Source organism: Pholis gunnellus (assembly GCF_910591455.1).
Source record: "Pholis gunnellus genome assembly, chromosome: 7".
Lineage (NCBI taxonomy): Eukaryota > Metazoa > Chordata > Actinopteri > Perciformes > Pholidae > Pholis > Pholis gunnellus.
In genome coordinates this window covers 18,021,427-18,048,326 of record NC_136533.1, presented here as the reverse complement: position 1 = coordinate 18,048,326, position 26,900 = coordinate 18,021,427, and the positions used below count along the sequence as shown (strand labels likewise).

At 41.2% G+C, this 26,900-nt stretch overlaps 1 protein-coding gene across 5 annotated transcripts in view; it reads left to right on the top strand.

The window, feature by feature from the left end:
- The window catches only part of abcc8 (ATP-binding cassette, sub-family C (CFTR/MRP), member 8), a gene marked incomplete at both ends in the record, with an annotated part of 47,875 nt that overhangs the window by 16,919 nt on the left and 4,056 nt on the right, over positions 1–26,900 (top strand). The window contains 24 exons of one of the 5 annotated variants that reach the window (XM_079163116.1): positions 507–641; positions 2,044–2,206; positions 3,215–3,255; positions 3,706–3,851; positions 5,984–6,098; positions 6,315–6,491; positions 7,060–7,132; positions 7,252–7,357; positions 12,478–12,507; positions 13,655–13,693; positions 14,061–14,159; positions 16,754–16,838; positions 17,196–17,276; positions 18,084–18,221; positions 18,547–18,672; positions 18,902–18,998; positions 19,519–19,587; positions 20,417–20,664; positions 22,664–22,821; positions 23,321–23,548; positions 24,096–24,188; positions 24,832–24,934; positions 25,349–25,462; positions 26,057–26,177. In XM_079163116.1, coding sequence (XP_079019242.1) covers positions 507–641; positions 2,044–2,206; positions 3,215–3,255; positions 3,706–3,851; positions 5,984–6,098; positions 6,315–6,491; positions 7,060–7,132; positions 7,252–7,357; positions 12,478–12,507; positions 13,655–13,693; positions 14,061–14,159; positions 16,754–16,838; positions 17,196–17,276; positions 18,084–18,221; positions 18,547–18,672; positions 18,902–18,998; positions 19,519–19,587; positions 20,417–20,664; positions 22,664–22,821; positions 23,321–23,548; positions 24,096–24,188; positions 24,832–24,934; positions 25,349–25,462; positions 26,057–26,177 — 2,785 coding nt within the window. Of the gene's footprint in view, positions 1–506; positions 642–2,043; positions 2,207–3,214; positions 3,256–3,705; positions 3,852–5,983; positions 6,099–6,314; positions 6,492–7,059; positions 7,133–7,251; positions 7,388–12,477; positions 12,508–13,654; positions 13,694–14,060; positions 14,160–16,753; positions 16,839–17,195; positions 17,277–18,083; positions 18,222–18,546; positions 18,673–18,901; positions 18,999–19,518; positions 19,588–20,416; positions 20,665–22,663; positions 22,822–23,320; positions 23,549–24,095; positions 24,189–24,831; positions 24,935–25,348; positions 25,463–26,056; positions 26,178–26,900 lie in introns of all 5 variants that reach the window. The other 4 variants (XM_079163120.1, XM_079163118.1, XM_079163119.1 and 1 more) reach the window with 4 other exon arrangements.

The following is a 26,900-nucleotide window of genomic DNA, read 5'->3' as shown; positions in this document are numbered from 1 at the left end:
AATCCGACATGTGCTCAGTGTGATGCCAAAGACATGGGGGGAGGGAGAGGGACAGGGAGAGGGAGAGAGAGAGGGAGAGGGAGAGAGAGAATATTTGAAAGATGAATAAAAGCTTTCATCAATATTTCATTTCGAATTCTTAATTCTTAATTCATTGTTCAACTTGCTGATTGATGCTTGCATAAAGAGTTGTGTCTATAAAATCTAGAGTTGTGTATAGAGATGCGTAGCTTTGCATGTCCCTTCACTTGTACACATGCATATTGTATACTTCCAGTCAAATAATGATGTCTCTACAAAGGCTGTTGTTATCAAACATTTCTTTTTAAGCTGTATGTCCCTTGCTTGACATATTCTTGCGTGTGTGATATTATGCTCAAGGTCACTGCTCCTCACAATGTGGAAATACATTTTCTTTAAATGGTCTGTGTTGTGTAACTGAAGACTGCCTTTATTTGTCATTTTTCTCTCCACAAGGTTAAATTACATGTTCTTTCTTCTCTCAGATTGTCGTGGGAGTGATCCTGCTCTACTACCTCTTGGGAATCAGTGCCTTGATTGGAGCGACCATCATCGCTGTGTTAGCTCCTGTACAATACTTTGTGGCCACCAAGCTGTCCCAGACACAAAAGAGCACCCTGGTGAGCACTTGTATTGTTCTTCTACGGAGATGCAGCATCGTATTATGATTTTAGCCATGCCAGTATTTATGGGTGGCGATATCTTTTGGTCGGGCAGGCGTTCAAGCGGTCAGTCCAACACTTCAGTCCAGACTGAAATGTCTCAATAATATAAGATGCTAATATTAAAGCTATTATTATCACCAACATTCTATTATATCCACTGATGCTGTTATTATTATTAGTAATAATTATTATATCTGATATTATTGGTGCTACTACTGCTGTTAATACTTTCATTACATGTAGGATTTCTGTCATAATTTTACTACATTTAACTTCTGCCCATCCTGGAAGAGAGATCCCTCCTCACTTACTCTCCCTGAGGTTTCTTACGGGATTTTCAACATTTAAGCTTTTTTTGGGGGGGATTGAGTTTTTCCTTATCCGATGCGAGGGTCCACTGATAGAGGATGTCATATTCTGTACAGATTATAAAGCCCTCTAAGGCATATTTGTGATATTGGGCTAGACACATAAAACTGAACTGAATTTAATTCGTTTTTTTAAAGAAATTAACAACCCCTGAGGATGAAATCATTTTGGTGATCCCCCGACTTTTCATGTAGTACCACCATGAGGTTGACATTTGTTGTTCAGAGTGAAATCTCTATTAGATGGAATACCATGCAATTTACTGCAGACTTACAAGGTCTTTGTCAACTGTTCATCGAGCATCGTCATCAGGTCAAAACTTCAGTTTGTCTTTGGTTTACTTTGCAATGAGCTGCTAGTGTAGCGTCAGACTGTTTGTTTTGGTATAATATGTTGAAATCAAGTGAACTTTATGAAATGCATCATGGAGAAACTAAAAGTACTGCCTAGTTTTTACCAACGATATATTCACACGTTGAATCGTAATGCAAACGATGTCTTCGATGTGTTTGGGCTCTGAGCTGCATCAGTTTAATGCTGAACTTTGCAAACAGAGTTGGTCAATATTGGCTCGTCCACATCATACCAGGCAATGAATGACTTCACAAAAAAGGACCCAGATACACACAAACGCAGGCACACAAACATCTGGACACCTCAAAACAATAATTTCCTTGAAGACAAAAACACATTTGTTTGATTTGAAGAGAAGAAACAACAACAACAATTTCAATCGCACAAGATATGCTCATCTTGCCTCACGCCTTCCAGCTGCTTCCATCTGCTGCAAAGCAACTATACGTAATGATACTGTTTCCTACGGCGCGTGATAAAGCGTGGCTTTATACCAGGGAAAAACACTTGCTTAGATGGCTCAGATTGTTTGTGTTGGGATTAAACCCAGAGATGTAAAGGTGATTACTCTCATGTCGCCCTCTGGATGAACCATTATGGTTGTTTAATAAAAGTCTCCCTTTTCCCCTTGCAGGAATACTCCGGTGAACGTCTAAAGAAGACCAACGAGCTGCTGCGGGGCATCAAGCTGCTGAAGCTGTACGCCTGGGAACACATCTTCTGTGACAGCGTGGAGGGGACCAGGAGCAAAGAGCTCACCAACCTGCAGGCCTTCGCTTTTTACACATCCATATCCAGTAAAGCACTTTGCTCTGAACTTTGATCTCTTACACTTGAGCTTATGAAATGTGTGTGCAAAAAATTAAAACATTTACAGGGGAGGCACAAGGCTTTGCAGTGCATCACTTTTTACGTGATTATTGTGTTTCTAATGTCGTTCCACCTTCATTGAACCCCGCAATTTCCAGTCAGCATCTAAAATTCAACACATACGTATAAAAATAACTGGATGTAAAGGTAATTAATGTTTGAGGCATGGCTGACATGGATTACTGTACTTCCATTCATTCTCCATTTACAGTACCTAAGAAATCCCAGCACAATATGATGCATATTTGTTTTCTACAGATTGCTGTCTTACTTTCCATGTGAACAGTGGCTGCACGGCTCCAGTCCTGTAACAGACTGTGTTGGAAATCTAAAATCAATGATTGCATAGTGAAGAGGAGTGAGCGATCATGATCTCCTCCCTGACAACAGAGAGTAATGGAACAGAACAATTTTATGACAGTAATAGAAACCAAGATTGAATCACCATTAATGCAAAGCTGAGACTACTCTGTCACTACAGTAACAACCTTGTTTTTATCTTAACGTCCATTGATTTTTTTAGATATTTTATGACATTTTTTTATTTATTGCATAGTTGACAACGGCGGGTCACAGAAAATAATGGGCAGTAAAAAAAGGGGATGACGTGCAACAGATGTCCTTACACAGGATGTTGTGATTACCCAGTGTGCACTTGCAGACTGCTCATCTAACGGGACAAATGAGTCGCTTATTTGTGAGTCTGTCTAATTGGTTTCAAAAACGTTTCTATAAAGTCATGGATGAAGTCAAGGATTCATCCTAAATGTAACCAAGTAATAGTTAACAGAATATCTGTGAGCTGACACATTACTGCCTTTTTAGTGAGAATGTAGGGACGCCATAGAAAAATAGCTGTTCTCTACTTGACATTGTTTATTTTCACTGGGTATCAAGCTTGGTCATCCTCCTGTTTGTTTCTTTTCTGCTTTCAGTTTTCATGAATGCAGCTATTCCAATCGCAGCTGTATTGACGGTGAGTTTGAATTCTAGTTCTATCATTAATTCCTGTTGACTTCCCCCAGTGTGAATGACAGAGCAGAGACAGTGTCCAGTGACATTTCAAAGGGACAGCGGTTAGGCTCTCTGACACTAAACCATGCCTGTATTGATAGAAGTCTTTCATGGTTGTAGACTTGAGTGATGACAAATGAGAAAAGACCGACAGATACCAGGTAGAGGGATGATTATACAACAGACGAAGACAAGTGATTCTTCTTTGATTTTATCGGGCTCGTCAAACATTTCATAGGACAACTCAAGTTCAACAGCAACTTGATGCCGATGCTGTTTTTCTTTGCTGGGGTTTCACCTTGAACATACCGTTAGTGTCTATCAGCCAGTCAAGCAGCTCAAGGGTTTACGGATCTAAATCCATGCTGCTGAGACTAACCTCGGCCATTTTGTCCTTCCTCTCATCCTGCAGACGTTTGTGGTTCACGTTCACATCTCCGAGGACGCCGATCTTTCCCCAGCTGTGGCCTTTGCCTCTCTGTCCCTCTTTCACATCCTGGTCACCCCCCTCTTCCTGCTCTCCAGCGTGGTGCGCTCCACCGTGAAGGCTCTTGTTAGGTGAGAAAGAATATCATTTTCATTCAAGAGAGCAACGTCAGATTAATTATCCTACTGCAGATTTTTCTTTTTCATAAATGAACAAAAATACAGTTTCATGATCTCAAGATAAACTAGGAAATACTGGTTTGATTTTGAATGAATGTTTAGTAGTTGAAACAGAAACAGAAACACTGAACAGAGCATTGAAAAGCAACATCGTTATATGACATGCTTGACCTTTTCCTGCAGTCATTATTGGATCAGCTTTTGTTCATGTAACAAAGTGCTTAATTTCTTTGTTGTTTTCGCACACTTGTCTCTGACACTGTTGTGCCTATTTATTTTCAGCAATATCTTCACAATTAGTTAGTTTGACAGTCAAGCCATCTGTTGTGTTTCGGCTGCTGCAGAGTTAAAGGTCTCTCTCCTTGTGTTAATGGTGCTGCACAAGTTAATGACCCACCGTGTGATGAAGATGATGTGTACACTTCTTATATTTTTACAGACCTACAAGGCAGTTAGGATACAATTAAATAAAACGTCCTTGATTATAACTGCAGAGAGCCAAACTGCACAAGATGTCTTGACAATAACTTGCAGTAAAGTAAGAGCACCTGAGAATGACGGATGAATTCATTCATTTTTTCACCTCTCTTAAAGGTTGGGTGTTCAGAAAAAAGCAACAATTGTTCTGTGTACTCTACTATGGGATAATTATAAGATCAATATTGAAGGGAGAAACATTTCACCTGAGCTACGAGTGTACATGTGCAAAATAATTTAGGTATTCACTTTCCAAATATGACTAGACGGTGAAATGAGACAAAAATATGCAATGTTTAGCAGACAGTCAAGGACAGAATAAAAAAAAGTTGTTTTGACAAAGTGTGAGTCACTGCAAACACAAGAGTTCCTTGAGCATGAAGCCACAACTGACCAACCCAAGTTATGCTGTTTGCTGCAGCAGAATGTGAGATTAGACAGAGGTACTCACTCACGCACTCACGCACACACACACACACACACACTTACACACACGCACACACACACACGCATACATTTGAGCGATCACATTATTCTCCTGGCGGAGATGAAGATTGATTTACTGTCCTCTAATGATGTCTCATTAAGTCAATGAAGCTGATCTATTTTCCTTGAGATCGTACAGGCAATGAGAGCGTGTCAGTTTAAATCGCATCATCTCCAGCTTCACGTACTGTAAGTGAACACAGGGCAGGAGTGTAATGAGTGGGGATGATGAAACTGGCATCACACACTTTTTATATGGGGCTTTAGGAGGCCAGCTGACATGACTGTGCTGGTGTAAGCTCCTTATTTTAACTGTAGAGTGTCTTTTCTTATTTGAATGTGGAAGCTGCCTGCGATCCTTTGAGATATCTATTTGTCAACCACCAGGGATAAAAAATAAAAAAAACTAACAGTTTAGATTCAGTTTATCTTCACACCTCAACATAAGAAAATGTCTCTTTGTAGAAAAAAAGCTAATAAACTAATATGTTGACTACAAAGTAATTGTGCAACTTTAAATATATCTCATTAGATTTCAGTTGTTCAAGTTGACATTTAGTGCTGAATAATAGCTCAAGTCAATGTTCCTGTGCCAATCTCATTTAATCTTGCTGGTGATTAAACTTTAAACTTAATTCTAGTCTATACTGAATGTCTTTATCTGTGAGACTTATGGATGCATAGATTAATTAACTAAAGGAAATGACTCCCAGTGTCAGCTCTGACATTTAGCACAGATTTAATAATTAGCTTTAGATGGCCTTTATCGGGGAATCATTTGTTCTTATTTAGGTAGTGAAGTAGAAGCTAAGTGATTTGACTCAGAGATGTGAGTGTGTAGGGAGAGACAGTGAAAGCTTGTTGGTAGTGAACCTCTGTCCAATCATGTTCTGTTCTGTTTCACTGAATGAAATATGACAGTAAACAGTAGGGATTCTCTTATCTTTGCATGAATATAAGTGAGTTCATTCAAAGTCAATTTTGCTTGTGCCTGTCTGCTATACTAGAATACAGTATGGCCCATCCATCAGCATGTTTTGAACATATTCTATAGATTTATTCTACAGATTCATTTCATTTTTTACGAGTAGTGACTTGATTCCTCTCCGGTTAATCTGCAGTGTTCAGAAGCTCAGCGAGTTTTTCTCAAGTGATGAGATTGGAGAGGAACAAGAGCCCAGCGTGATGTTAACCTCTGGCTCCAGCAATCACAACCAAAATAGATACCAGGCCGTGGTAAGTACATGTACACGCATTTATTTTGGGTTGGATTCAATCAGGCAATAAAGTAGACAAAATGTGCTTCTTACTATTTCCTCTGCTGCTGCTGCGTCCAGGCTGTCTCACTTTGCTGTGAATGTTGTTTTCTTCCTCCACCTTTTGTGTCTTCCTATTGAGATCACCATTTACCTCTTTGTCCTTTGTGTTTGATGTTACACAACCCTCCTCTAGTCATCCTCTAAACCTCTCCCATCAATGTCCTCCTCCTCTTTGTCTCGACACCACCAGCCCTTGAAGGTGGTGAACCGGAAGCGCCCCCCGAGGGACGACTGGAAAAACTACAGCTCACCAAGGGATCATGAGGGGGACAGACCCTACCAGGACATGAACCAAGACATCTGCATCAAGGTGAGAAAGATAAAAGGACAAATGTGGCATCCTGCACCAGAAGTCACCTGGTCAGAAACAAGGTGAAATATTCCTCCAGGTTACATAGGTGTTGATGTGGCAGTTAGAGTGGCCTTCACAATTCAGAACATTAAACTAGTATTATAGGTCAGTCATTTCGAATGACACTGACTTAATGGGAGCAAATAAACTTTCGGTCTAGGTTTTGTTATGACCTTCAGAGATGTCTTTGCATGAGGGACAGAAATCAATAAATTGTGTTTTGCGGTGATCCTGTAACACCCTCTGCTTGTTTTGAAAAATCCAAAAGAAGTTTGAAAGTGTAATTCACCTCCCTGTAGAGACTGAGGAACAGAAAGTAAAAGTTGGTCAGAGTGTGTTAATAAATACACCGAGGGACAGCAAATTAAAACCATGTATTAAATATTATAGTCCTGCAAATGACATTTACCTCTATGGCCTCACTCTGCATCATTTTGGATGGATGGCATGTTAACTTCTTATTATGCTAAAGAGCGAGTTAATCTCAGCTTGACATCTGGATGACTCTGTGCGATGCTCTCCTCAGATAACTACCGGTTATTTCACCTGGACCGATGGACCACCAACACTTTCCAATGTGGACATCAACATTCCTTTTGGTGAGTGTCAGGCAGTGTGATGTACAATCTGCCTCCTAAATTCTTCTGCCTGCTTGTTTCTGTATCCAGTTTCCTTCTGTTACTTAGCTGTTTACATTATTCCCTCTCCAACCTCTCAGGTAAGCTGACTATGGTTGTGGGCCAGGTGGGTTGTGGAAAGTCGTCCCTGTTGCTGGCAGCGCTGGGAGAAATGCAGAGAGTATCAGGAGCAGTCACCTGGAACAGGTCGGTTACAAGTTCTTCTGTTCTCTGTCTGTGTCAATCAACTCGGACACTTCAGTTTAAACGTTTTAATCACTTTTTGAATGATTGAGTTGAGTTGATTGGGGAAAACAACGTAATTTGTGAAAATAATTGCGACCATCCCTTAAACATATCGCTTAGATGGGTGCAGGACCATGGTGCTTGTCATTGTTTGTCCTAATTATCTGATATTTATTGTGATTAAGTGTCTGCTGTCCTGGGCCTGAATTAAATGAGGCTCTATGAAGGTTCTCCATTAATTGGTAAAAACAGTAAATATACAACAGTCATCCCAGTCAACCACCTCCCCATAAATGTAATTACAAAGCAATAACATACATGTGCCCTCAGGGAAATCCATGAACTGTATGTTACACAATTCTTGTAATGAAATTCAATCCAGGTGAAAGGTTAATCTAAAGAGAATTGCTTCTCATAGAGACTCTGACCACTCCGATCGATATCAAGTCAATGTTTTCTTCCTCATTCTCAGCCTGTGTGGAACTCTAACTCATACTGTTTTAACCTCTCTGGTAATTGGTCTGTCAGGGAGCTTTTATTCATGCTTTTCCTTGCAACAATAAATTCTAAGTCCTTGACAAGGCAACACAATTAGCATAACAATCAGACCTCTTACTATGACATGGCAATAAAACATAAATGGATTTGTAGGTCAGTGAAAGAGAGCTGATATTGCAGCTTTTATGGCTAATAGAGTGTAGAGGAACGTGAGGATCCTTTCATGCACCACTGACCCAAAATCAGTCAAATGCAGATGGGAGAACATCCCAATAGACTTGCTGTGGCTGCAGGCTAGAAAGCCCTTTAAACAGACGACACCAACATACACCACGCACATTTTCTTTGAAAAAATCTGGAGTAGAAAATACGGTAGATGTATCGGAGTACATCTACCTCACATTTCTATGGAGGTTGAATGCGCTCATTGTATGTTACTTCAGAAAAAAGGGCTAAATCAGTGTTTCCAGACCTTTTTAAGCTAATGACTCCCCCAAAGACACATGAACGTGAAATGTTCATATATGTGGACACTAACTCTCTACATTTCTCAGTAGCGTGGTGGTAGCATTGCTGTTTTCTGAATGACATTTCTGTAGCTTCGCTCTTTTATTGATCCAATAGTTGCAGTAGCACAAGCTACATTTTCTCAAGCATTTCTGAAGCTCACGTGCAGCAGAGCTTTCATGCTGCAGTCTGAAATAAAACAGCTAAGGATCGGTAAGTCAGATGTGCTTGTGTAGCTGACCGAGGCACTACCGTATGACGGGGACATCATGAACCAATCCTTGGGCTGATACCTACGCCTTTTTTCCGATGCAGGGAATACATCGTGAGTTTACTTGATGGAAAGATGTTAGAGTTTGAGGACTGAGAGGAATTGATCCTGAGGGAGTCGCCCTGGCTGTAACATCCACTGTTTATTATGCTAATATATTTCAGTTTACACTGTACCTCAGTGCAAGTCAGGTGCATTTTGATTTGGTGGTAAGGTGCATGATTGGATGTCAGAATTCAGTGTGCATTGCTAATTGAATATAAAATGAATTTGGTTCAATGTAAAAAGAAAAAGATAGCTTTGATTGTAGTTAAACTGCTTTTGCCATGTTGCCGTAAATTAGCTTGGTAGCTTAGCTCACTACAATTTCCAAGTAGCTTGTCCCACTCAGGTGGTCACTGAACAAGGCCTAAAGCCAAAAAAATATTTAGCTTTACGGATATATGTCCCCAAAGTCAAGATTAAACCTCCATGCTCAAAGAAGTGAATTTTTCAGTATTGATCTTGCTGCGGATTGTGGATAGCCAGTTTCAACAGAAGTAAACCCCGTGGATCTAAAAAAAGGAAACAGAGCATGTTTGAAATAGCTCAGCTGAAACGAAATACTTATATCCCATCCAATGCATTCTGGGAGTCATTAACCTCTGTCTCCTGCTTCTGAGTATCTCGTCACCTCCCCAAGATAGTCCCACCATCAGTCTCCATTTGTCAACAGAGATCAGTTTCCCTTACTTGTCACGGTTTCCCTGGCAGCCACACTAAGACTCACACAGATGCTCCTTCTGTCCAGATGCCAGGGCCGGGCTGGCACTCCCTCTGATATTAAGTAGGATTGTATACCCTCTCAGTTATCAGGTTCCCAGGGAGAATTTTACATGCTGGGATTTAAACTTGATCCTCCTTGCATTCAGCATTCAGACAGATTGGAGAGGAATTTGACCTTATGTTTCCACCATGTTTGTTGTTGTTATTGTTGTGCTGCATTTCAATCAGGAACATTTGTGGATGCAACGTTATATCTGGGAGATTAATGGTCTGAGTGTATGCGACAGATTGAGCACCGAACAAAACCCGGCAGATACAAACCACTGAGATAAGTAATGCTCCTAAAGCAAAAGGCGATAAAAAGATGACAGCACATGCCTGACAGAAGTAAACTGCATCACTAATCAGAAGGATGAGCGTGCAAACATTTCAGATTCATGAAGACCGCCTCATTGACTCATTTAACAATGACTGGTGGCTCTGAGAGTCAACTGTAACTGATCAGCGGATGGTGCGCATGTCTTCAGTGCTTTGCCTGAGCTCACCATGCTCCATGTGTTTATATAATCAACAAATCAGAACTATTTTAGTTACTTGACACATATCACGTGACCCTCCTCAGCAGATGGAGTGTGCCCTGTTTTCATGCATCTCCATTTGGTTGCCAAAAATATCTCACCTCAAGGTCCACTGTTCAGTCAACTGCTGGTTCCAAGATGAAGAATAAACTTTCAATCTCAAACTTGTTAAAAGTTGTTTGTATGTATGACAACATCATCAGGAACAGGTTGTGCTTCATGCTTTTAGTGTCTCTATTTGCTGTGTTAGTCGCTTGCTTTTAATACAATCTGATTAGTTTATGATGAAACAAAACCTGTCAGATTATATGACAGGTCATGCTGGGTGGCGTCTTTCCTTTTCCTTTTCCAAACACAACTTTTCATTCCCATTGGCGGGACCCCCCCTCAGCCTCCAACCTCCAACCCCACCACCCTTACTCGCCCACCTGCTCCCAGCTGCTCCCGTCGCCGCTCTGCTCTCCCACTCCAAGTATGGCACAGAGCAGGGAGCCTCTGGGACTTCTCTGTTGCTAAAGTGAATAACTATTTGTAGCTTGACCTCAGTATCCAGTCAAAGCAGTGCAGGTTGGATACCCTGTTTACAGTTAGGTGCAGAGTCTCCTTACTGGGCACCACAGCCAGTTCTCTAACGAGGGTTTCAGTTGTTGAGCTAAAAAAACAAGAAAAGCAAGTGAAGAAAAGGCCTTCTTTAAGAGAGTAAAGTGAATGGGTGTTACCAAATGGGGCAGTAATTATAAGGCGTGGTCATCACAATGAGCATGCACAATTACTCCCTGTCATCATTATGGAAACTTAAAGATTTAAATGGGCGTTTAAGTTAATTAAAGACAGTTAGAAACATTCAGGCTTTGATGATTAGACTTGAGTATTTTTTTGCTGTCTCGTATGAATCCCTAATGAATTCTCCTCTTACGTAACTTTGAGGTGCTGATTGGCATGAGGGGGAAATAGCCCTCACTTCTTCCGTCAGAGATGAAAGTTATTCGCACGATTACCCTCTTTTTACCGTGTCTGCAGGATAAAGACAATCAGCCCTCCATCAGGCTTCAGTGTCTTTCAAGGGCCATTAAGTGATGAGGTCATTTCCTCAAGGGGTACTTTCATTGTTTTTTTCAACATTGTTTATCCTTGATAATCGAGGAAATGTCCATCCCGCTACAAAAAGTTAATTTGATATTTGACGTGAGGATTTTTATGCTGTCATCTTATCACTAGTATTCATTTTCCACAATGCCCAAATCTGATTGAAATAAAACACTTTGACAGAAAGTTTAACATAATGACTAGAGCATTTTTGTAGTCTTTAGATTATGTATTTATACTCTTGCCACTTGCTATTTCATCATCTTTGTAAAACAAATACCTGTAATTGGAGACGGATTCCCTCCTTTCAGGAAAACCAGGCACAGACGGTATTCCTTGAGATGTCTTGATGCACGGATATGGAAAGCCAACCTACATATTATTAGGAGCTCGCTATCTTTACAAACGTCATTTTTTTCTGTCAAATGCATCTTTTTTTCTGTCCTTTTGTTCTTTTTTTTACTCCTGAGCAGTACTGAATTGCTCTTTGTATTTTGTGATTCTCCTGTTTTATTTTGTATCAAATGGATGGAAAATCAAATGGATTTTTCCTATCCACGACAGCGAAGCTGGTGTTGTTTTCACCCTGTGAGTCTGTGTGTCATCGTGGGCAAATATGGTCCTGGAGACACCTACTGTAGCTGGAATCCCCACAAAAACAGTTTTGAGTTCTTTGACAGTGTATTTGTCTGTGGACAGAGCTTTTCACCGTCACAGCTTTGCAACTGTGTAAGAGGCAGTCACACAACTTTACAGTTGTGTAGTTGAGATCAAAATAAAGGTTGAGCGCAGGAAGTAGGGTAGGAATATATATATATATATATATATACAGTAAAAATGCAGCTAAATGCAAAAATACAGCTAAATGCAAAAATGTGCATTATGTTTTAACATGTTAACCGACATCATTCACTTCAGTGTCTTTATCTTACAGTCAGAAGTTCACACAGAGGTGTTTATGTATGCTTGAGGTATGTTAGAGCTTCTTAAATATCAGTTACCAGTTTTCTTCCAAACAGCTGTGTTCTTAAAGCTTCTCATAGAGAGGCGTCAACATGGGAAACCTAAAAATACATTGCAGTTTCTACTGAGTGCAAAGCTCCAAACAGCCAATCAGACCTTAATGATTTTAGATGTTACAAGTTTGAATGGTAATGGTTACGTGCATGTGTGTGTGTGTACTATATGTGTACACTTTGAGGCATTCAATTCTAAAAATAAGAGTTTCTGTGAGTTTCAATGCCTTTTTTAATTACATAACCAGACTTCATGAATATTCTCTGCTGGCATCTGGAGGTTTACATTTTAATGTAGAAGAAATGCAGAATTGTTAGATACACTTCCATTTATATATTTCCTTCCTATATTTTCTGCAGCCTGCCAATGAAGTCTGAGGGAGATGAAAGGTAAGTTGGAGAAAAATGTCAAAAAAGCATCCAAATCTTAACATAAATCAGTGCCATCATGCTTTTTTAAATGTGTCTCAAAGGACCATTTCAAACCTGCATGAACATCTGAGGGCAGAAGTCAGTGTGAGTCAAATGCATACAAAATATTGGCAGCCTGGATTAAGTGCAAACATACTGCAGTGCGCTATTTTTGATTACAGGAGAGACATTTAATTCAGCTGTTGCCATAAACAATAGTGGACTGGACACTATAAAAGCCTCTTTTAAAAAAAGCATTATATTTTAAGTGTGGGCGTCTACAGGAACAAGAATTGTCTGGTGAATAACAGTAGAGAACAACACATATGTTTGTTTATATAGTGTTGGAACAGTGAATCAAAACTATTTCAGTGTGCAATGTGAACAAAATACTCTTATGTCAATTTAAGATTCATTTTATTTGATCTTTTCTTACAGTTTTTATTTTTTTGCTCAAATGAACATCATGGTAAAAGATGGCCTCAGCAGTCCCTTTAATTATAAACCACATGGTTCAACTGCCAGTATAAAACAAAATGTCAGATCAGTGTTTCTGGTTAAAGTCTGCAAGTTTCTAAAAATAGTAAATACATTTATACATTTTTTGAAGTTGAATATGCTCGTATCATTCAACACTCGGCCTTTGCAGTTATAGCGCAGCTATCAGAGAGACACACACTCGATGAACAGGTTACCAGCGAACAGCTACAAACATCCCGTCAGTCACAGACCCCGTGTTGACGTACTAATCTCAGCCCGAGGAATCAGATCCTCTGAGAACTGAATGCGTCAGAGTCCTAACGTATTTATGCTTCTTTGCATATCAGCAAATTACAGGGAGAAAAATTGGAAGGGGGTGGCGTCATTATTTTTAGGGAGGATGAGATCACAGCTAATGATAGATGTGTTCATATAGGGAAGTTCACGGCCTGTTTGTGTTTGCTGCTGAGAAAATACATGATTGCCGTAGTGAGGGAAGAGTATATGGGTTAGTGCGTGTGCGTTTGTCATCTGTTAATCATTTCATGACAAAGGGGGAGTCAATAATGTTAGAGGGAACAGTATTGCTTATTTAACGTTTTTTGTGTGTGTGTGTGTGTGTGTGTTTTTGATATTTTCTCTGCAGTCCCACTGACAGAGATGCAGCAGGCGACGGAGAAATCAGGTGAGTTCAGACAGCAGTATGTCTCCAATGAGACCCATCACCATTATCAGCAGAGCAGAACAGCAATCCTCATGCGCTGACCATAATAGAGAAAAATGATTCCCTCTGCTCACATATTTACCCTGCCGACCCTCAGCTGCATATATTGAAACACACCACACGTCTTAAATGATCAGTTCTTTATGGACCCGAGTTGTTATTATGCACCTACAGCTCCTGAGGCTGAGGACACCCAGTGGTCCAGAGGTTAAACCGTTTACTAACCATTATCTGACACAAAAAAACTGATTAAGAAGTAGAATTTGAACATAAAGAACAGATTATTTATCGTTCGACACTTTTGCATGTGTTTCAAAACCTCTGGTAGGAAGAGAGGTGCTGTGGCCTACGCTTCCCAGAAGCCCTGGCTGTTGAATGCGACACTGGTGGAGAACATCACCTTTGAGATGCCCATGATCAAAACGAGGTAAGACCTCATACCTGCACCAAACCAGTGGCTGAGCTTCTCCGCCGCTGCTGCTGTATGTTGATGAGAATGTGTTGCACATTTCAAGTAATGGAAACAGTAATGTGACTTAACTTAGCCGAGGTTTTTTGGGGGCATTTAATGATTTTATGAGAGAGTCAACAGTAAAGAGATGAGAGGACATTAGAGGAGAGAGTTGGGGGAAACAAGAAGAGACGTATGTACTCGACTTTCACCCCATCGAACAAAGCTGCCGACAATGCCACGCTGCGTGTAGAGTGTGCTCGGACCACATAGGAGGGTCTCTTACCCATTGAGGGCAGAGCCTGTGTGAGTTAGAACAATATTCATCCCTGGCAGATCCAAACAGGATCTCTGTAAATCCAGAGGCCACCAGGGCACAACAACCAGAAATACATTTAATTCATCACACACAAATGAGAGGAAGTGCAGAAAGATGAGCAAAAGATTTATTTGCAGACTGTTGTATTAGACTGCATTAGTTTTGGCTAGTTGTACACGATGAACCGGCAACTTGAGTGTAGCGGTTTGTTGATTTGTCAACATCCTGTTTCAAAGCAAACTCTTGATTTAATCGTTTAAGTTCCTCTTGAATAATTAGTTTGTGGATGTGCTCCACAGTGAACCACTTTGACCTTCAGAGTTGTTTGTCATAACAGAGTACTTAATGTGTTGTCAGATCAAGCTGTTAAGCCAAAATAGAGCCAATATCCTTCCCGCTCCCTGAGGCCACTGCGGTAAATTGGACGTGTTGATGCCTGATTAAGTCAACACTTTGTGTCCAGTGGAAAAAAAAAACACATTGTGCCTTCCCAAATAACCTGTTTTGACACTGAGACAGCCCGAGCCAGGAGTTGTCTTGGCTAAAGTTGTCTTTTCATTGAGTAGAGTTTCTCTAGTTTCAGTCACACCTGGCTTAATAACATTCGCCTGCGTCAGCACAATCAAAAACACACAAATTCTCTTTTAATGACTTACAGTCAAACACAATTACTCACGCTCACAATTTTCATCCTCACGACAAATGGTCTCTCTGAGAGGTCAGTTGCTTGGATTTATGGTTGTGGCCGGCTCTCTTTGAGTCTAATGGACTGTTTTCATAAAATACATCTAATGGACCGCTTCGGTTTGTTACTGTGGAGATGTTTGCCCAACCTGTGCTGCCTCTCCCCGCTGTCTCCTTCGTCTTTCTCTTCACACATCTCTTTCTCACTGTTCCTGTCCCTTCCTGCTGCCACTTTATTCAATGGTAAGCTCCAGAGAACCCAAGGGCAGCGGCGTCAGGTGTTTGAAAACAAGGATGCTGTGGGCTCAACACCTTTTTTTTTACAGCAACTATTTTGACATGAAATAGTAGTGTAGACACAGTTGTTACAAAGGATACTAAGCTTCTGTTCCATTCGGGTCAAACAGAGTCAGGGTGCTGCTATTGTGCATGATGACTCACTGGAAGTCTGCTAAACTATATGGAACAGAAACCATGTTGGCTGCAGTGACACTCAAGCACAAATAATACACAGTTATTTCAAACTTTTAAAGTTGACAATCAATATTTTGTCTGCACCTGCCGCGATGCATCATTTCTGTCTCGGGAGGCACAGCTCTGCCTCTATGTGTGACCATGTTCATAGCTTGGCTTTCCCACAGTCTTTTAACATTACACTTTATTTTTAGCCAATTAGCTAAATAGTCCATTTGTAGCATGCAAACACTTTAAACTAAGATGCTGCTAAACATGTCAGCATTGTCACTGTGAGCATGCCCGTATGCTTATGTTATTTAGATAGAAGTACAGACTCACAGAGATGCCAGAATGGCTCTTAGTCTTAACGTGGTATTTTACAAGTTACTTGTCCTTTTACAGTGCAGAGTTTTGCCTTAAAGTGTGTCTTACAATGTCCTGTTTAATAGACATTCAGTACTGTAAACTCAGACGCTGTGCTCCAAGAGATGTGACTGGTGCATGGATCGTTGTGATTTGTTAAATTTAGACTCACATTGCCAGCTGATGCGGGCACATCTCATTAATTAATATTAGTCAACCTATTCTGGCCCGTGACCCCAAATTTTAGGTCACAATGTTCTCAAAGCTCCAGCAATTACAGAACTGTCAAGCTGTCATGTACAACTGAGGGGGGCTTTGTGTCTACTGCAGTTTCAAGACCATGTGGGTAGATCTGGATGGCGATACATTTGAATGACCATGATTCATTTGAATCAGAACATGAATGAATGACTGAAAATGAATTTTGTTCCCAGTGTGTCTCTGTGCTCTCTGAATCTGCCTCTCTTCTCTTTCTGTGTCTGTTGAAGCAAGTCTGATCGAGTGCTCAGGGCAAAATCTTTGAAGTTAAACCACAGGGGCCGCTGAAACCTGCTTCTTCTTTTCTTTTTTATTGTTTGTGGCTCAGTCCCGACTTTCGTTATTCATACATATCAGCAACTTATATATAAGATATGTATCATTTATTAGTTTACTGTCTAGAGGTTGATGGCCCACGGTTTGCTTCTGGCTGGTATTAGAAGCTGCTCTCTGTCCTCATTTGTATTCTGTGTCTGTTTCGGTCTGCCAGGTACAACGCTGTCATAGAAGCCTGCTCTCTTCAGCCAGACATCGACATCCTTCCACAGGGGGACCTGACAGAGATCGGTGAGCGGGTCAGTAAAGTTAATGATTTTCTTTTCTTCCTCTGCGGTCTTTTTATTTTACAGATCTAAACAAAAAAAATTCTGATCTGGCCGTAGCTCCCACTGTGGCTCCCTGTATTGCAGAATAATTTGTCATCGTTACTGTGCAACCAGGATATGATGTATGTGTGTAGGGAGCTGGACTGACCTTGTTCAGCCAAAGCACTGTCATGTTGGATTTCGTCATGTACCAATAATGCGGGAAATAAGCCGTGATCTCCTTTGTTACTCTGGAGGCAACCGCCACACACCTTTATGGATGTAATCATGTTGTTCAATCCTCTTTGTTGTAAAACTTGTAATAAAGTTTTCTGCCCTCTGGTGCAGGGTATCATCCTGTCAGGGGGACAGAAACAGCGCATCAGCGTAGCCAGAGCCTTGTACCAACAGACCAACGTGGTGTTTCTGGTGAGTCTTTGTCTTCACACACGCATCTTCGATCAAAAGAATGATTTCAGTTGTTGGATTGCACTTAACTAACCTTGTTAGTTGACAGTCTATCGGTATTCACAGTGAAACATTGTGGAGCTTTACCTGAAGACTCGGATGTGATCATATTTCTGATGCCTTCCTACGTGACAAAAATAGCAACACGCTCTCTTAAGCTCAGCTGCAGGGCTGAGAAGCTCAAAGCAACTTTCAACTGACAGTTGGAAATGTCACTGCCTCTCAGATGTTAATAATCACTTTGTATTACATGTTTGTAGCGACGGCTTCATTATCAATCGATCTGCAGATTCATTTCTCGCTAAATCGTTTAGTCTATGAAAGAAATAAATTTGGGATTAAAAATGTCTCAGAGGCCACAGTCAATTTGTCAATTTGCTTATTTTTTCTGACTTAAGTCTAAAGCCTAAAGCCGTAAGATTCTCAATTTACTGTCATATATGACAAAGAAAGACGACAAATACTCATATTAAAAAAAACTGGGACCAGTGAATTTGGGCCATTTTTGCTTGAGAAATGACTAAACCGATCCATCAAAGTAATTTATTTCTGTGCATTAGTCAGACCACACATACACACAGTCTACAAGTAGTTCTTAAAATAAATAAATATATTAAAATAAACTCCTAATAAATAGTAACTAAGCTTTCCAAACTTCAACTTTGATTGATGCTTATTAAGTCATTCATATTTAATGCTACAGAAAAATACGTATTCCTACCCAGTACCTATTTAATGTATAATTGTCTGTTTTTGCATTTTTTTTAGGATGACCCATTCTCTGCCTTAGACATCCATCTGAGTGACCATCTGATGCAGGACGGCATCCTCAAGCTCCTGAGAGAGGAGAAGAGGACGGTGGTGTTGGTCACACACAAACTGCAGTATCTACCCCACGCAGACTGGGTAAGACCTGTGTGTGTGTGTGTGTGTGTGTGTGTGTGTGTGTGTGTGTGTGTGTGTGTAAAACAGAGATATTTGCAGCTATTATCTTAACCAACTGAATAAACTGTATATTTACAGACCCTTTTACTCTGTAATAGTCAAACGAAATGATAAGATTGTCCATTTAGGATTCTGTTATATTATTCAGGATGTAAACATTATATTTGGGATGCAGAGAGTTTATCTCAGGAAGATTCCAGAGCGCATACAGATTGATTTCCAGTGTCAGCTAATACTAAAGATTGCATTTCCTCCTCTGTCTCTGTTTGTGTATCTGTTTGTGTAGATCATTGCCATGAAAGATGGCACTATCCAGACTGAAGGGACGCTGAAAAACATCCAGAAGTCTGAGCCTGAACTCTTTGAACATTGGAAAACCCTGATGCACAGACAGGACCAAGATTTTGAGACCGTAATTACTTACTAGACATTCGTGCGGATGAATCCTTAATGACTCTGAATCGTTGCTTTGCGTTAATTTGACAGTTTTAAGATTCAGGAGAGTTTCATGCAACCCAGTGCTCCTTGAAAAGTTTAACAGTTGACAGTTTAACTACCTGGATGTTTGCTTAATGTCCCACCAGATTGTCGTCTTTAGTATTCTGGGGAGAATCTCAAGCTTTTCTTCATATCTCCTCTAGGAGACGGAGGCAGCGAGTATGACAGATCTGGAGAGGAAAAACCTTCGGAGGGCCATGTACTCCAGAGACGCCGCGAGGACTGAAGAGGACGAGGAAGGTGAGAGGTCACAGGAAACAACAGCTTGATTTCATGTTTGTATGAATGCAGTCAGTCCTGATTTCAGTCTGATTTTAATGAATATGTGTGTGTGTATACTGATAATAATAGTAAAGGCGGAGTATCATTTCCATATCCTGTTGTGTGTACTTGCTGAGGAGCAGCACCTCTTACATTACATTAAAGTTTAAGCTGAACAGCTTATTTTTTATGTAACACCTGCTGCAATAATTTGAATAATTCCTAATTCCCTGTATACCATTCCCGTCCCTTGTTCTCTATTTATTATATCCTGTCTATGTAAAAGAAAACATGGCATGGGGGTCAAATTCTCCAGACCTTCTTCCAGGTCTGGTGTCTCATGACACATGCCTTCTCTCTTGCAGCCTCCTGATGTGGCTAAATACTGAATCTGATCCTTTACATGTGTCTCTGCTGTAGAATGTGCAGCTGTAGTGGAAGGTGCTAAGGTGCAGTGCTGTACTCTTTATCTGTATTCTGTGTTGTCTCCCGTGTGCTGGTGGCACCCCTGAGTGGACTTGTGCGATGGCTCCAGCATCAAGTGCTGCTCTCATGTTCGATCGAGCAGGTGTGGCCAGAAAGCTTGGACTGAAAAAAAAAGTCTGTGGCATTGTGACGCTGCAAGCAACCCCGCAGCTGTGTCAGCTTCTCCCACCATCTTAGGATCTCATCATGCATCATTTTCTTTGTCCCCTGACATGTGTCACTCCTGCTCCACAATACCTACTTAATGCCAGCATGATTGCACAGTAGATGATGGTAGCTATTGCCTGTTTAGCCCTGCTAGTCATCCTCTCCCTTTCTTTTCCTCCTCCACTCTCCTGCCTCCTTTTTGCCACCGACTCGTAGACTCCTACCTGCAGCCTCATGCTCCAAAGCTTGCTGCATGATGTGATATGATATATATTTACATCAGGGGTGGGGAGGAGGCTGGAGGTCGTTTACAAGCTCCTCAACCCCAGTCAGTGTGTCATGGCTGCTCCGTTGCCCCTAAAAAACATGCCATTCAAGTGAATGAGCATTGGCTTGGTGTTTAGGAATGTGAATATAGATGCTGTCGCCTTTTGATTAGTTTCTCTGTGGTTGCTCCTCTCATTTGGCCCTCTTTCCCTTTTCTTCTCCTCTCTTCCTGTCCTGTGTTAGTAGATGTTCTTCAAAAAATTCTGAGAAATGTGTGACAGAAAAAGATAGACGGAGAGAGAAAACAAAGATATTGAAATATATAGGAGGAGGAGGAGGAACGTCAGAAAGGTCAGGGAGCACATGAGCAGTGAGTCAAAGCAGAGGAGACCACAGTTAAATACAGAAATAGCGCACATAATACACATTCATGTGTTCATTTCTCACTTTCAAAAAAATGACTATTGAACATTTTAACTCGTCTGTCTTCATCCCAGAGGAATCTATTGAGAGTGAAGATGAAGACAACATGTCGCAGGTCATGCGTCAGCGTGCCACCATCCCCTGGCGCTCCTGTGGCGCCTACCTGTCCTCCGCCGGGGTCCTCCTGCTCACCCTGCTCCTCCTGTCTCAGCTCCTCAAACACTCCCTCATGGTCGCCATCGACTACTGGCTGGCACACTGGACGTCAAACGTCATCGCGGCCAAGATCAAAGCAACACCTCGTAACTGTACCGTGGTTCAGGTGAGCGGCTGAACTGGATCGTTTCTGTTCCAGGTGATTTGTTGTTATCTCGCCAAAATGCTCTTTGCTTTTGTGTTGATCAGCAGCCTGAAGTCAAGAAGTCTTCTCCTGCTTGTCACTGTCTTTAAGGGGACATGTTTCGTGGATGTACAGCTTTTCCAATCATATCTCTAATCTTTGCATTTTTTTTGTAAAAAATTAGATGATTTGAGGAGGTCGAAACTTGTAGTTTATAGACTTCTGACACTTCTATTTTGAAGAGATCATAAGTAAAATAGGAGGTGAAACATTGTCTTATGTGATAGTACACTGGATATCTTTAGGTTTTTGACTGTTGGTCGCACAAATCAATCAATTTGATCATTGTGGGCTTCAGAAAATTGTTACGGAAAGGTTACAGGTTACGGTTACAGAGCTATTTTTTTTAGACCATGCTGGAGTGAAATTACACAACAATTTTCACACAAATTCTCCCCGAATCTCAGTTGATCAGCACTGACCTAAAAACACGAACACTGCCAGCTCCAGATGAAGCGTTCGCTAACGCACCCTGAAGCAACAGCAGCTCAGACTCATCTGCATGTTAGAGAAACAACAACAATGCATTGATGACGTCTCAGAGAACGTTCTGCTGGGAAATGTAAACACGCAGAGCTTTGTTTCATGTAGATTGGTCGAAATACCTGCACATGTCAAATATGTGACAGTTTGTCACCTACATAAACTTCTTCACCTTCATTCAGTTTGAAGCTCGTCTTTCGTCAGCGACCTCTTCCCAAATATAGTCTCTAACTGGCACTCACGCACACACACACAGGAAACACATTCAGAGAAAGCAGAGAGTAGCACACACACCCTCGCTCAGATACACAATATCAGAACCGGTGAAGGTTAAGCTGCTTCGTTCACACGTCGGGATCACACCAGCTGTTAGCAGGTTATCATGTTCCAGGACCAGCAGCTCTATTATTAACAGTTATATACGTGTGTGTGTGTGTGTGTGTGTGTCCGTCCTGTGATTTGCCACGCTAAGTCACATTTCACACAATCATGCAAAGGCTAAAGTCAACTGGGATTTTGGGAGTTTCAAGTGCTCTGTGTCCTCCTGTCGTATACAAACAGAACAGTCGTTGCCAGGTTTATCTAATCTGCAGTGCGCTGTAGACAAATCCATGAGGGGACACTCAGAAGTCCTGTTCTACTAAATACAAACTCTGGCACATTACTGACACTACATGTAACTACCGGGTCGCTGCCTGGCAGCACTGAAAGGAGGAGAGTTATTGCTGAAGTCTACAACATACATACAAGTCCCCAACCACCCACACTATACGCTCCTGTCCTGCAGAGCTAAAGCGAATAGGAAACAACTTGTAAAATGCTCCGTTTTGATGCTCGCAGTACGACCATGTGAAAATGGCCAAGGCCGGGTTTAAGTATAATCTACATGTTTACATATTACGTCTTTGATCTAAGTGAAGTGTAATGTGTGGATGAGCGACAGAGAGCGAGAGTGACGGTGGATGCGCTCAGAACAAACTGACAGCTTGAAGTGAACAGTGTGAAGTGAAGATGTGCTAAAAAATCCTGCAATACACCAAAAAGTAAAATGTAGAAGAGCTACCGGCCCACGCAGCACTGGGTGTGTGAATACTTATGAAGACTACATGAAGGTAGAAAAGTTTGATTCAGAATCAATAAAGGCACCAGAAGACGTAGGTGGTACATTTGAGTAGAAAATGGAGAAGCTCAGTCAAGAACAACATCTCTAAACAAAAAAAGTTTAAATGTTGCCAGATCAGCTGTTAAAGCTTCGCTGGCTTCTGTCACATTAGTTGTTTTTAAACCAGCCTCAGAGTTTAATTATGTTTAAAATTGCAGTACAAGAAAACCCCAGCTCTCTCTCACTTTCTCAGACACACACACACACACACACACACACATAGTTGCGATCATGTCTTTAATAATCTCGTCCCTCTCTCCCTCTCTCTCTCTGTAGGATTGTCACTCGTGGTATCTGTCAGTGTTCAGCGTGCTGTGCTGCCTGGGCATCGTCCTGTGTCTGGCCACCTCCGTGGCCGTGGAGTGGACCGGCCTCAAAGTGGCCAAAGAGCTGCACCACGACTTGCTCAACAAGATCATCCTGGCCCCCATGAGGTTCGACGCTCAGTGTGTGTGTGTGTGTGTGTGTGTGTGTGTGTTTGTGTACGTGAGTGATGAGATGTAAGCTTGCTGATACTGTGTGTTTGCTGAAACAGATCATTTAAACAGAGAAACACCGTTAAAAGCATCTTGTTTCGCCCCATTACTCAGAGTTACAGAACACCATCTGCTTGCCTTACACACAGCCTAGGAGACATTGCTTACATAAGACGCTCATGTGCACACAACACACCTGCATGTACTGTATATTCACTCACATACACAGCTAAACAAACAGATGCATTTCACATAAAATAATTCATTCAACCAGCTGACTGCACAGCACGTCTGAGCAGATGCATGTCGAGTATTTTTGTCTTATTGTGGACATGTGGAAACCTATGAAATATAATTATAGTCTCCAAGGCTTATAGTAATGTTATGTAAATAAAACCATTTTAAAATTAAATGATTAAATGGATAAAGGGTTAATTAAATTTTTTTATCCATCCAGGCTGTTTGAGACGACTCCGCTCGGCAGCATTCTCAACAGGTTTTCCACAGACACGAACACAATTGACCAGCACATCCCCACTACCCTGGAGTGTCTCTCCCGCTCCACCCTGCTGTGTGTGTCCGCTCTGGCCGTCATCTCCTACGTGACCCCCGTCTTCCTCATCGCCCTCCTGCCGCTGGCCATCACCTGCTACTTCATGCAGAAATACTTCCGGGTGGCCTCCAGGTGAGTGGGATGGGACGGACTTATTGTTCACTGTATATTTTTCATTTCACTCATTTACATTCTACAATTACACACAAATAACACATTGAACGCTTTTAAAGGCTCATTCTGATATTTTTTTTTTTTTACTTATATTTGAATTTGACTTTTTCTGCCCAAAAATAGATTTCCCATAGGGCACAGACTTTTTGGGGAATAGAATTAGATTTATTTTGTCAAAGCAGGATGTGAGATTTGTCGTCTTTGGCTCTGTTTTCACAAGTGCTCTGGTGCTTATATTTCCTATAGACGCAGGCTAAAATGCATAAACCCACTGCTTTGTCCATCCGTCAAATGCATGTGGCTGTACTGTACCTGACTGAGAGTGGGATGCATGTCACAGTGAAGCCAGTGAAATTACTTTTCATTTGATTCAACTGTCCTCTGAACCTGTTTAACCGTGCAGTTCTGCTTTCCCCGCCACTCCAACCGTACAACCTTTGATGTTAATTGAACTTTGCTTCAGTTGATATTTCCCTCTGTACTGTGTCCTCTGTCTTCTGGTCAGGGACCTGCACCAGCTGGAGGACAGCACCCAGCTCCCTCTACTCTGCCACTTCTCTGAGACAGTGGAAGGTCTCACCACTATAAGGGCCCTCAGGTGATTATTAACAACAGGTTGAACTATCTTAACTGAATGAGCATTAACATTGTTGTACAACATTGTTTAAGAGGGATATACGTTTTAAAATGTGCTTGTTGTTAACTTGGATGTTGGAGCTTCACTATGCATGATGCTTGTGCAGAGCTCGACGCTGAAAGTCTGTTTTCACATTCATACGTTGAAGGGGCAACGTTTCTCTCTGCTCACCTTCAATCTCAGTTAACCGCGTGTACGTACGAGATGATTTAGTGACACCACAACTAGTTTGGAAGCCAATCATGGCTCCAAAATGCAACTTGATGTGGAAACTGGAAATCTTTATCTTTATTCTTCTTTCTTATTTTTTTATTTGAACATGTTCGGAGTTTGATCATGTTTAATATGTTGTCTGTACAGTCAGAAATACCTCATATTTTGACTGCAATTTACAAATGTTCTTCTCAAATGTTGTGTCAGTATTACTATTTAACGTCATGTAATGATGATATGTGTCTTTCATTCAAAACACAAGCCCAGAAGTTAAATAATTCAGATAATTACATTAGTATTAGTTAATTGGTTATTGCTGACACTGAGCCAGTCAGGCAGATGGACTCTCAGGACACAAACAGAAATGAGACGTGTCTTTTTCCACCGACAGGTATGAGCCCAGGTTCAGACAGAGGTTACTGCAGTTCACGGACGCCAACAACATCGCTTCTCTCTTCCTCACAGCAGCCAACCGTTGGCTGGAGGTCCGAATGGTAATGGTCTGTCCCCTGTTCAGTGCTAGAACATTCAGTGCCGTCCTGTCAAACATCAGCTGTCGATGTTGCTGGCTCCCTCTGTTGGGATCCTGAAAAACAGAATTTTTCATTACTCGCTTTATTAAGATCACATTTCGTGTTCTTCACGAGATGGATCGACTGCATGCGACTCGCAGCTCATTTGGCTTCTTGTGTGTCACAGTTTGACAGAGGAGATAACCGTCAGGTGTTAATGGATTCATGCGCAGATGCAAAAGAAAACAAAGAGGGCTTTTTGGCAGCATGTCCGTCTTTTTTGCGTGTGTTGGCAACAAGCATTGATGGATCTGCTTTTTTTAATTCACCTTTTTGAATTATTTAGCGATGTATTGTTTTCCTGCTGTGACGTGGACATGGTCTCTCTCTCTACAGGAGTATATTGGAGCCTGTGTTGTGTTGGTAGCAGCTGTAGCCTCCATCACTAACTCTCTCAACAACCAGCTGTCTCCCGGTCTGGTGGGGCTGGGACTGACATATGCACTCATGGTGAGACTGTATGGGTGTGTTTTATTGCACTGTGCATATTCTAAATGATTATCAAACTTTTTATATTTGTTCTGCTCTTACTATATTTAATTATATTAAAGTTTTTCCTCATTAAAAAAACACAAATCTGGACAAAAACCACTTTTTTACCATTCTTGGTGGGATACTTATGGAGCGATGTATAAAGAGAACACCTTCAGATCCATAATCAGTGGCTAATTGCATATCTTACAGCAAAAAATATAACTATAAATGTGATCATGTAAAATCTGTTGAAACAGATCAGCGCATATATATTAAAATATTGGTAATTAAGTAATATAAACTACATAGTTGATTATATTTATAAAACTTCTTTCTCAATATAGTCTATGTCCAGTGAAATCCATGTGTTTCCTAATTTGGTGAATTTAACATTTTCAGATGAACTGAATATTTAAAAGTTGAGCTGTCCTCATGTTCCATAGACCACCGGACTATCTGACAAATGCATCGCAAAGCTAATGAAGTGTATGCCTAGAGGGACATTAACCAACTCCTCAAAACTCCCCCTCCTCCCCCTCCTCCCCTCCTCCTCCCCTCTCTATGTATCAGGTATCCAACTACATGAACTGGATGGTGCGTAACCTGGCTGACATGGAAGTACAGCTTGGCTCAGTCCAGAGAATTAACGGCCTGCTCAAAACTGAACCGGAGAATTACGAGGGAATGCTCAGTGAGTGCAGCAACAAATTAAACCTCTTTCACCATTTCAACCGGTGCGCATTTGGGGTTTCTTGTCTGAGGTTTTTTTCCACTTTTCAACCTGGATATGAACATGCACCTGACCGAGCATATTCACGTTAAGTACAGAAAGCTGACGAATCTGAAACTGATGAGCCTAACACTTACTGTGAGGTGTGTTATTCAACATATATTTTCACGACCTTAAGTTGTAGATGTTCATCCAGTCTGTCTTAAGGATCAGCAGTTGTACATTCTCTGCACTCTTTGTTTTTATTATTTTACCTCCACATAGTTAGTTCCTCACCACAGGCATTATTTTTGTTAGCCCAGCGTTGAGGCCAGATTGCAGTCAGATGCCCTGCCAAGTGCATCAAACGCACTCTTTGTAGTTTTGTGGCCAGGCTTACCTGTGGCGCACTTGGGCACGAGGTGGGATCAGTAAAAACGCATAATTATAGGTTGGCTGTTGCTGGAGGCTTTGACAATCACAGCCAATCACAGTTATTTGACTCAAACGTAGCTTAACCTTGTCATGTTATATGTCAACCATTGTCAACCCAACGGGCATCATTATGCTCAGGAGAAATGTATCGTCATCCCACTGCTTTTATATCCTAGTAATCTATCATACATGCACGTTTCATTTCAGCCAGAAGGGATTTTGGAAAAAGACATTGTTAATGAATTTAAACAGGATTAAAAAAATAATAAT